This window comes from Phoenix dactylifera, unplaced genomic scaffold, assembly GCF_009389715.1.
Source record: "Phoenix dactylifera cultivar Barhee BC4 unplaced genomic scaffold, palm_55x_up_171113_PBpolish2nd_filt_p 000294F, whole genome shotgun sequence".
Classification (NCBI taxonomy): domain Eukaryota; kingdom Viridiplantae; phylum Streptophyta; class Magnoliopsida; order Arecales; family Arecaceae; genus Phoenix; species Phoenix dactylifera.
The window spans coordinates 78,345-90,000 of record NW_024067773.1 but is presented as its reverse complement, the minus strand read 5'-3'; the positions used below and the strand labels follow the sequence as shown (position 1 = coordinate 90,000).

The 11,656-nt window shown below is 37.1% G+C and overlaps 1 protein-coding gene across 7 annotated transcripts in view; it reads left to right on the top strand.

The window, feature by feature from the left end:
* Positions 1-10,934, top strand: part of LOC103724011 — a 13,938-nt gene extending 3,004 nt beyond the window's left edge. The window contains exons 3-7 of one of the 7 annotated variants that reach the window (XM_008815128.4): positions 5,598-5,697; positions 5,877-5,946; positions 6,018-6,081; positions 6,463-7,149; positions 10,718-10,934. In XM_008815128.4, the coding sequence (XP_008813350.2) occupies positions 5,598-5,697; positions 5,877-5,946; positions 6,018-6,081; positions 6,463-6,913 (685 nt within the window). In that variant the 3' untranslated portion in view covers positions 6,914-7,149; positions 10,718-10,934. Of the gene's footprint in view, positions 1-5,597; positions 5,698-5,813; positions 5,947-6,017; positions 6,082-6,462; positions 7,150-10,717 lie in introns of those variants that run through there. The other 6 variants (XM_008815127.4, XM_026800318.2, XM_008815129.4 and 3 more) reach the window with 6 other exon arrangements.
* The last annotated feature ends 722 nt before the right edge of the window (positions 10,935-11,656 follow it).

Below are 11,656 nucleotides of genomic sequence, written 5' to 3'. Positions count from 1 at the left end.
CGGAAAGTAGAGCCGATGCTTTTTGGTTTCGCTTTCTCTATTCATGCTCTCTAAATTGAGGGCATGCGCCCTCTCTTTATACTAGTGAGGTCCTCCTTATTTGAGTTAGATTCTTCTTGTAGTTAAAAGAGGAGAGTTTGCAAGTTCTCTACTGTTTTATAGAAGTACACTCTTTTTAATTGAGTCTGATTCCTCTTACGATGAAAACTTTCCCTTTTTATGCTAGTGAAGTCCATGCGAATTCAAGTTGGATTTCTTTCCTAATTAAAAGAGGATACACATTACAAAAATAATAAAAATATTTTACAAATTTTTAGATTTGGGCAGAAGCTAAATCTTTGCTTCTACATCAATTTTGTCTTTAGTCAGATCATTAAATTCTTCCAGATTAGAAGTTATCACTTTTTTGAAGTTTCAGTATTTGATCGAGTCCTAAATGTGGTGAATTTTGTTCTTGAAACATGTCCAAGCCTACCTAAAGTGGTAAGATTGGTCCATGACAGGTCATATGATCCTTCTGGAGCAAAGCTTTTTCTATTTGGTGAATTTAGCAGATGCCAAATTAAAAATGGAGTGGGGAACACCACTTTTCCTTCTTGCTGCTGAACATCTTATCTTTTTTATTTGAATTCATCTTCTATTATGAAATAGCTATCTTTTTTCAGCAACAGTAGAATAAACCCCTCGTTATCAGTAGAGGTTGGAGATAGTGGCAGGAGTGAAAGGTGTTGAAGTTGAAAGCATCTATAGAGTCAAAAGCTTTGTGAGTGAAGTTTCGGTACTTGATTGAGTCTTGAATGTGGTTGATTTTGCTCACGAAGCTTGTCCAAAACCTACCTAAAATGACAAGATTGCTCCTACTCTTTTTCCCCCACTTGCACTTTTCTGTTTTTTAAGCATGTCATGAAATTTCTGTTGTTCCTTTTCTTCTCTAGTTTTAGTGCTTAATTAAACTATTCCAATTAAAGGTTCACTAATCTCATAGGGTAATTAGCTACATACTTTTGGATTGTTAAGAGTGAAGTAGTCAAACAAAAAATCCCTCTTCCATAGGATGAATCTGATAATTTTAACTCTTCTAACCGAATCATCTATTTTGAATCCCATATCTTCGTTTGAGATGTTTTAATTCATATAGATTGTAGAGGGTAGAGAATATGATCCCACATTGTTGTGTCTTAACATTAGACTAACTTGGTATCTTTCAACCCAACTCCTGATGAATTCCTTAATAGACTAAATGCACGATGCTTACATTGCCAGCTACCAAGTTGTGGTGATGCCTTTAAAAGAAGAAACCAACAATGGGAAAAATTGCACCATCAGTAGCACCTAAAGCTTTTATCTCTCCAATATACTACTACAAATGATAAAGTGTTGCCCTTCTAAGAGTCAGCAACAAATGTATATTCTGCTATAATTCGTGCTCCCTTTTTGTCCTGCATGGTAGCAGTCACATGACAGGTAGGACAGTTGTGGGCCATTATCCTACCATACAAAATCCAGTTGTTGTATGGTAGTAGTCAATATTTCTTTTTGAGTCTCTAGATGACTGCCCCAATGGTCTAATCTTTATGAGGCCATGTTGGTAAAAGGAAAGTATCAGGTTTCAATTAAGTTTCCATCTTTCTTTATGTTATGTGAACTTGTGGTCAACTTTAATTTTGTTACACTATCAAACCTTTTACCCTTACCAGATCAGGCACTACTTTTCTGGTTTCAAATGATGATAATGCTGATGGAAATTTGGGCAGGTGGTGTGAAACTTAACAATTAGGTAGAATACATTGCTTTATGCAGAGTTGGTAGCTTTGCTCAAACATGTATGTAATTAGATCCTTCATCAAGAAAGTTACTTAGAAAATCCAAAACTTACTTTGAGAAAAACTTCAAAACTCCATGTTTCAATTATGATTGAAGTCAGTCCAAAATCATGGGTAGTTTCGGAATTTCCACTGTTTCCACTTGAACTGATTCATGGAACCAAATGTGTTATATACATGGGTAACTTATGCTTAGTCTTCCAATAATTTTCAAAATTTTCAAATTTTTAAAAGCATTTTTGTCAATGTTAAACTAAAATTTTACCTTTCTTGGGAAGACTTGGAAGCATCATGATGCCAAGTTATAGAGAAATAGAGTTCTTGTGTTTAAAGGAAACATAGGTTTGGCTATTCTATAATCTGATTCTTGTCAACATGTAGATTCCATTATGGAAGTTTAATAGAGTTCTTGTGTTTAAAGGAAACAATATTATATTAAAATGATGTGAAAATATATATCTTTTCTATGTGAATTAAATTAATGCACCCAATGATCCTAAACAACATAACATGCTGGGGGGGGGGGATGGTGGAATTCAAAACTTCTGTTTCTAGGCAAGAACCAAACTTGATTTTTGATCTTAGTTCATGGATGAAAGATCAGACTATGACAATGTGAACTGCTGCTTGATTATGACTACAGAGCCTTGATGGAGTTATACCACATCGGAAATTTCACCTATAAGAATTATAACTTCAGACCAATGTCACTAGGAAACATGACATGGGTTTCAAGAGTCCACATGTTCTGAAGAATCCAACACAGGGAACTTCTATAAGTTGGACATGACAATATGTTCATTTCCTATATATGTATTTGTAGATATCTATTGATGCATGAATATAAGAAACTTTCATATAGAAGTGCCAAAAGTAGACATATAAGGATCATGGCAGCATAGTTTGATGTTATGAGTGTCAGGGAGTGTCGTGAAGTGTCCTAAGTCTCCAACATGCCCAAAAACACAAAATTTGGACTGTTCAGGTAATGCTGCTTCAGCCACAATTGCTCATGCCTTGTATGTGCAATAGCTCAATATTTTGCTCTTGCACTGGACTTGTGTTGCCACATTCTGCTTCTCAGTTTTCTATGCTAACAAGATTATGGCCAACATGGACTGTTTTATGGGAAACCTTTGTTCTATACAAAATCCAGCCCAGTTTGCTTAGACAACTCTTAAATACTGTATGTGATGACACTCTTTATAAATTATTGCTTCACCTGGATTTTCATTAGAGTAATGAAGAATATTGATTACTGCATTAAGTTGTGATTTTCTAGGAGCTTGTGTAAACTGGCTATTCAACATTCATGGCAAATGAAATATGAGGTCATGTAACAGTATAATAGGTTACTCTTTCACCACTTCCTGATGCATCTCAATGTCCTTTGGAGGTTCCTTTTGGTTATTTATTAACTTTGTATTATGGGAGTGTCAATTGGTTTGAATCTTTTTCCTTCATCGCAATTTTCGTTCGACATAATTACTTTCTTTCTGTTGAATCTTGCCTATGCCACTATAACTATTAGGAAAATATCATCCAAGTTTGTCATAAAATTACAACCTTTTTATTCCTTTAGGATCACTCTCAGTTAGCACTATATCATCAACCTCTAGTCTAAGCATGTCATGACCAAGAAAACTATGTTTATAAACATTGTGTGTTTCAGATGAAATCTTCTGAATCCGTATAATAAAATCACCTCATAAAACTTCTCAGATCAAGCTTTTGCTGACTGCCTCAAACAATAGAGTAAATTTTTAATATTTATATTCTTGATAAAATACTTGACCAAAGTCAACACATTACCACCCTTATTTTGAGACTTGCTCCTAGAACATTTTGAATTAAAGAACCTCTTTTGCCACATTCCTCTGCAAATTTCAATTGGTTGGATCGCTATAGATGTGTTATTTTGGGTTTATGGAGCAACAGTAAGAGTTGTTTTATGGTTCCAATTCCATCATCTTGGTGTGATGTCTTGTAAGGTTACGGTTTCTGCAGCATGAAAAAAATTTCTTTGCATCCTGGACAATGGAATCTTGGGTGGGTACTCATCAATGACCACAATAGAACTCATTGGTTTTGCTGAATTGATGGGGTGAGCATATATGACATCTAAGGCACTTGATTTTCATCAGGTCCTTGTGTTCAAACTCATGTTCATAGAAGGAAGCTGCGAGTGCAACTAATGTGGATGCTCTCGACTTTTAGCTTCACAGTATGACCATTTGTGATTATTTTACAATACACATGTTCATGGCTTTTATAGTTTATACCAAATGTAGCAGGAAAATCTGTCTGCAGGGAGGAGATCGAACCACCATTTTTGGCAACCAGGGGAGCTTGTCATATCTCCATTTTTGGCTTAGGACTATTGGTTCCACAAATACATTTTTTCTCGCAGATTTCTTGTTTCTTTGGACTGTAGTGGCAGGAACCTTCTTTCCTATCCATCTTACCTGCTGTAGAGACTTACTTTAATTCTGGCTCAACCTATTAGACACTTTTGAGCTTTCTATTATATCAGTAGCCATTCATGTCTGCCCCATGTTGTTCTACCATAGCAAATTTTATGTTTCTTCCTGTAACTATTACTCATCATGTAGCTTTTTAACATAACTTAAAAAGTATGTTAGCATTCATTCCTCTCCCCTTCCTCCAACCTCCCTTTACCTGCATCTGAATGTGGTCCAAGCTGATAGAGGCTACTCCTATGATGGTTTAGGTTTGTTACTTTTCTATAACTAGACAGATCTGGTTGAAGGATTAAATGACTGAAGTGAACATCGACTAAAAGCATAATAAAAAAGACTGGAGGAGAAATGTGCAGAAGGACAAGAAGACTCTTGAAAGAAAGAGGGTCCATTTTAATCAAGGTTTGAAGTCTCTTCTATATGCCATACCATCTTGACCCTGTACCTTGCACTGTATTGACCATACCTAAATATGCACACTGTCCTGTTTGGTGAACCATGAGTAGATAGGGGGCCATACAATCCCCTGTACTGCACCAATACATGAATGGTTGGGGGCCATGTCACAATTTTTCAGACCATGATTTTATTGAAACAAATCCCAATACCCAATTCCTTTTCCACATTCATGGCTCTTTCCTAAGAGACTATTGCCTGCCACATTTCTTCCTAGTTTCAGTTATATTAGGACTATTGCAGTATTAAATAATTAAACCAACACAAAATGAAGTCTTTAGAAAGGGAAGAAGAAAAGAAGGAAAAACCATTGATAGCTGGCCAGACATGAATGCTCTCCTTGTCTAAACTAAATTTGAGACTTAACTGAAACAACTAGATAACCTGCAATTATCTGATGATATTGCCCAGAATATCCTGGGTTCAGGGCTTCTTTTAAGCCCAAAGAAATGCTGGCTCCACATCCTCTCTTTTCTGACAGTAGGCTGCACCAGAAAATGGTCTCCTTTTGTTTCGCTCTTTGTCCTCCTGATTTAAAGGCTTAGTTTGATGTTAATTTTGTTTGACCTGAAGAGAAATGGTGCACGTAAGTGATATCAGAATGTAGAGCAGGCACACTTGAAGCGCATAGATGACATAGGTTATATATCCATTTTGGTTGTTCTGATACATGCATCTTAACAGAGGTATACGATACGGCTGTACTTAAAACTGATCTATTGTTGCATCTGTAATTTTGAGTATGGAACAGGAATTTACTCCTGGTTGTTGTTTCATATTTACTGATTTTTTCAGAGAGTATTTTTTGTTAGTTCATTAGGATATTTAACATGATCAGGTACTCTGAGATGTCTGAGGTGGAAGTAAAGGTATCTTGTCCTATTTGTCGTGGCTATTGTGATTGCGAAACATGTGGAGCTAAAGCTGGTGGGTGTAAGGTCAGCTTCCTTGCTATTTTATTTAATCACAAAATGTTCTCTTTGCTCCATTGAAGCGTTTCTTTGCTCTATCAACACTGGGTAATTTATGTGAATCTCCATTTTTTTATCTTCAGAAATTTTCAACTGGTCAAACTAACTTCATCCAACTTAAATATGCCTACTACTTAATTGATCAGCTGCTCCCCGTACCGAAGCAGATCAACCAAGAACAGATAACTGAACTGGAAATAGAGGCAAACAACCAAGGTCTGTGTGGAGTTAGTAGCTTGTTGTTTTTGTTGCTTAATTTGATTTTTGATGTCATTCATTCAAACTAGGAAGAAGATTATCAGGTGTTCAGATTCAGTTGGCAGAACGTGGCCCTGATGAGCTACTTAAATGGTAAATTGAACAACTTGAGAGGCATGTGCTTATTAAGATCTTGCTAAAACGTCTACATGCTAATGTTTATTTCTGGGAACAGAATTCTCTGAACTTTTCCTAAATTTTCAACATCAGGTCTTCTCCCTTGAAAGTTCTGAGATATCTGCTGTGTAGTTTTTTGTGAATTCTTTGAATTCTTTTTTTCCAAAATCAAGAATAAATTCGAACGTTATCTTGACTTATGTTAATATTCTTTTTGCTCATTTGTCTTAAACTTCATCAGTCGCTTATCACCTAATTCCCCTAATTGTTTTCTAGATCATGGATTATGTTTTTGCTAAATCAGTTCTTAATGCTGATTTGTGATTATGATCTAATGGATATTGATTTTTGGTACAGCAATATCTGCAAGAACTCAATCGTTGACTTTCTTAGAAGCTGCTCCCAGTGTCCTTATAAACTTTGCTTAAGTTGTTGTCAAGAGATACGTGGGGCAAGCCTACCTAAAAAAGTTGCAGTCAACACCTTTAAATATCGCAATAAGAGGAAAGCCTACAAGCATGCTGGCAAGGCACTTAATGGATTGAAGCGAAAACTCTCCATTAGAATGCCTCCTGATATCTCATCTTTGTCAACTAAATTATTATTACCCGAATGGAAATCTGAAAATAATGAGGGCAATATTTCTTGTCCATCCAAGGAACTTGGTGGCTGCGGTGATGGTCTTATGAATTTGGTCTTCATGTTGCCATTCAATTGGTCTGAGGAACTGGATATAAGTGCAGAACAAATTGCCCCTGGTTATAAGTATCCTGAGAGGTTTCCTCTCACTGTTCTCGCATTAAAATGAATGACAAACTTCGGCAATTTAATATAAGTCTGCAAGAAGCCTTGGCCACATAGGTTTCAGTGATGATTATGTCACACAAATTGCATGAAGATCTCAAAAACCCTAGCACTGGAATAAAGGATGTTCCTGGTGTTCTTCCAAGTACAGCTAACATGAACTGCCCAAGTTCCATAGTTTTCTTGAAAATCAGTTCCAACAATTCTAGCAAAAGCTGCTGATTGCTAAGATTGGTTGAGGTAATTGGTCATTGGACATTATATGCCTATTATTTTCTTATATATACTTTAGCTTATCTAATTTGGATTACACAAGCTAATGGTAGATGTTGTGCTAGCCTTGGACTTGGTCTTTAATAGCTATTTGTATGTTTGACCTAAACATTGATGGTTTCTTTAAGCTTGATTCAGTTTACAATATCAGAATTTTCTACTTGAAATTTCAAGTGTTAACAAAGATGGTGTAATTCTTATTTTATGAGATGAATATGCTTTATGTAATGGTTGTACCTTTAAGGACCATTTACATAAACTTTGCTATGTATGCATGATTGTTGATTGCACGGCCTTGTTGGTCTCATAATCTATTCGACCATGTATATCATCTAGTGCTGCATAAAGTCTGTTACTTGTTCTGTTTATAACTTTATATTGCTTATACTGGGATTTTAAGAACTTTTAATATAACTAAATTTTCTTGCATGCTACATGTACAATTGGCACCTACTTCAAATCTTCCATGCTACAAGTAGAATTACTTAGTAATTATAAGGAAAGCTTATATACTTACCTTGAATGCTTGGAATATAGTGTTTGGATATATAATCAGGAAAATAAGAAAAAATTAGCCTATATTTGATCAAGTCAAAGTGTCAGTAAAAGCACGAAAGATATTGCAAATACAATGGATATGTTTGGAAAAATCAACTAAGTAGATAAAATTAAGGTATGAAGATGACAATAACAAGATTTTGTAACAAATTCATAGATAAGGTGAAGTTATAAGTAATAAATTACCTTGTAAATCTATCTCAAATAGATATTTTGATGTAAGGGGATGGCTCTCAATGCAAGCAACTAGCAAATTACAAGGTTTATAATAGAAATCATTGCAAAAGGAAAAAAGAAGAGCGATAAAATTAAGTTCTGAAGAAGATAAAGGATCACAAATTAAGTGACTAGAAAATTTCTGCAACAAAATGTATAGATATACATAACTCATAGGTTACACACTACCTTGTAAATCTATCTTGAGATAGGTTTGATGCATTTTTTTGAGATGCTTTCTCTGCTAAGATGCCTTTAAAATTGATTACAAAAGCAAATAAGAAGTTTTTAAAAAAATAGTAAGAAAAAAGATAGGATCAATAGAATTAGATTGGAAGAAGATAAAGACTCATGTAGTAAATGAGTATAAAATTATAATAAAATGCATAGATACAACATGGACGAAGTAAGCAAAAAAAACTTTTTAGCATGGTCGGCGAAATCGTTCCGAACCGCCCGATTTGAAGCGTCCTGAGCCGTACCGGTCGCAGACCGGAAGGGTTCCGGCAACGAAAACGAGACCGACGACAAAGGAGAAGGAAAAAGAGAATAAGAGAGAGAGCGGGAGAGGGAGAGGAAGGAAGAAAGAGGAAGGTCGAGGCTGGCCGGTGGAGGCCAGGAAGCCACTGCGCGGAGGAGGAAGCCATGGAAGAGGGGCACTGCTCTGGTCCCCTGTTTCGTTTGAGCAGGGCTCTTCTTCCGCGACTCTCCAGCAGCTCCCCGGCCTCCATCTCCGCGCGGTGGCTCTCCAGCCTCCGCCTTATTTGCGCGGCGGCCCTCCGGCCCTCCGCTGGCTCTCCGCCAGCCTTTCTCGGCCTTCCCCCTCTCTCTTTTCCTCTCTCTCGTTCTCTCTCTCTCCCGCCTCTTCTACTATGTCGATACAGGCCTGGCACGGTACGACGCTGGCTTGTATCAGTCCGTGGCGTCGGGCAATCGGTCTGGGGCTCGATACCGATACAGCAGACCATGCTTTTTAGTATAAGTAATTTTTTTTTAAAACCTTGAAAATCTGTCTCAAGAGTGATATTGTGAGTGGATGGTTTTTTGCTCTAGATGCTTAAAAGTAGTATGCCTGCCAAGATACCTTCAATATTTATGAACAAAAACAAGTCAAAAGTAAGAAAATACTATATAACAAAAGTCCCATGGTGGAAGCAATAAAATACTTTCATGTTAGAACAAAATGAAGGGATGTATTAGGAGGTGTGATTGTTTTTCCTTTTTCATAATTTTTAGAAATTTTAAAATTTCGGTTGGGAGAGGAGATAGATTTCCAATCTTTTCAGTCTTAGAAGTTTTAAGATCTTTATGAGTTGTCTTCTGTGAGGTATTTTAAACAGGCTTAAGTGTTCTTTTATTTTTGGACATTTTATTTGTTGTTTATCGTAAACATGGAGGTTAAATCTTTATTTTTTATGAGTTGACTATGGTAATTTTGGCGGGCTTCTAACCTTTTTAGAGGTGTTAATTTTTATAAATTTAATGAGCTATCTACTCTCAACTTGGAGAGAGAGAGAAAATTCGGTAAGGGTAATTTTAGTTTTTCTTATTTAGCAGCCAATGTGGGTGGTGAGGGAGATGCGGGGAGAGAGAGAGAGAGAGATTGGTGGGGCTATTCAAGCATATTTCTGTTTCTTTTTTTATTAAAAATTTAAAATTAGTGGTGGATTTATTTTTCTTTTTTAGTTTGAGTTGGAGAAAGGGGGGTTGTATGGAGAGAGAGATAGAGGGGAGCCTTTTTTTAATCTGAGTTATGGAGAAGGGGGGGCTATCTCATTTTTCAGTATGGAGAGAGACGTGGACAGTGATTGTGGGTGGTTAGCATATTTTTGTTTCCATTTGTACTAAAAATTTAAAATTTAAAAAGTTGTTCATGCCATGAGATGTGGAGAGGGATAGAAAACAGATTTGGAAAACATATGAGGTTGAATTTTCTCTTTTGTCCCTTTTTTCCTGATTCGAAAAAGAATAGAATTTCTTGAGTCCCCCTCCGAATTTCTCTCTCCTTCTTGCTTAGTATAATAGCATGGATCCCAAACATTGACTATAAACCATCTTGCAAGTTGCTCCTAGGTTCATATAGTATTCATTTTTATCAAGCAAAGTCTTGGTGAAAGCATAGCTCAAAAAGTCCTTACTTTTTAGATGTTACTTAGGTCTTTTACCATATTTGCATTATTATATGGGAAAGCTCTTGGCTCTCTTACGGGACAGTCTTGTAAGCATTATTCATTCTTATCAAGCATCATCTTAGCGAAGGCGTACTTTCATAGGATCTTAATATCTAGATGCACAAGTAATCATTCTTTTGTGCTTTTTACATTATTATATGGAAAAGCTCTTAATTCTCATTCATGAGTGTCTTGTATGTGTCTTGTGGCTGATATATATGCCAATTTTGTCAGTCAACTAAATATCCGGGCTGCCTTCTAGTTGAGTATCACATTGATGATTTAGGAATGCTGATAAAATAGGATAATTTTGAATGCTCTTGGTGTTGGAAGCCAAAAACTTCTTATGCTAAATAAAATAGGATAATTGAACATTGTCATCGATGATCGGTTCCTCACTGGTGACACAGTTACAGATAATGAATATGATAAAATAGCTCCACTCTTTTTATGTCTTTAGGTTGCTTGGCTTGACGTTGCTGAGTTTGTCAAGTAATTATTTTCCTGCAAAACTTAATATTTCTAATATATTTCAAGTTGAATGTTGAGTGATTCCTTTCTCTCGCATCCTGAAATTTATGTTGCTTCAGGATTGGAGGTAAATCTGGGGGAAATAGCTGTGACAAGAGAAGTTTTTCATCCGTGCCCCATGCTTCACGGATATTTTATTCCCTTTGTTGCTTACAGGCGATTTTAATTTATCACTTCACATGTACTCTTTCATCTGCGCCCCTATGGGCAGAATATTTATGGGTGGAATATAATCTTGGCGACTAAGAATTTTCAAAGCTGCAAGTGGTTGTATCATTAGTAGCATAGTTATTTTTATAGTTGTGATGCAACTTACTGTAGTGGACAAGTGACAAGACACCGTCGCGCCCTCTTGGGAGATGCAGAAATTTATGCCGGGCATCGCTTTTTTTTTTTGTGGTTGACATGAACCGCAAAGCTTGCAGGGTATGTTCTGGGAATGAGATTTCCCTTATATTGTTCGAAAACATTATAATTTAACTTGAATGAACACTGACTAGCAGAGCCGGCCCGGGCCCTAGGCGACTGAGGCGGTCACCTAAGGCTCCGGGCTAATGCAAGGCCCCCGGGAGGCTGACCAAAAGGAAGCAAAGGCCCCAATCTGGGGCTGGCTACGAGGCTGACTACGAGTCTTCTCCCTTGATGGAAAGGAGGTGGAGAGTTTCCTGGCCTGCAGAGGGGCAATTTGGGATGTTGGGGACAGTAGTTTTGTTTTGGGTGGGGAGGGGAGCGCGAGAGAGAGAGAGAGAGAGAGGAGGGATTTGGTTGGCTTGATAGACGCCTGAAGCCACTCTTATCTTTCATCCCTTCTCCTTTTTGGTTTTGGTCTTGGTTTTCCTTCCCTCACATTACTCCTGATCCAGCTGGGCCATCCGGAAGAAAGATAGGGGGATTGGAGATGGACTTCTTCGCGGGTGGAGATTCTTTTAGTTTTCTTCTCTCGGTTTCTTCTCCCCTCTTGGGTGGTAGAGAGAAAAAAGGAGGGAGGGGGTTTAATG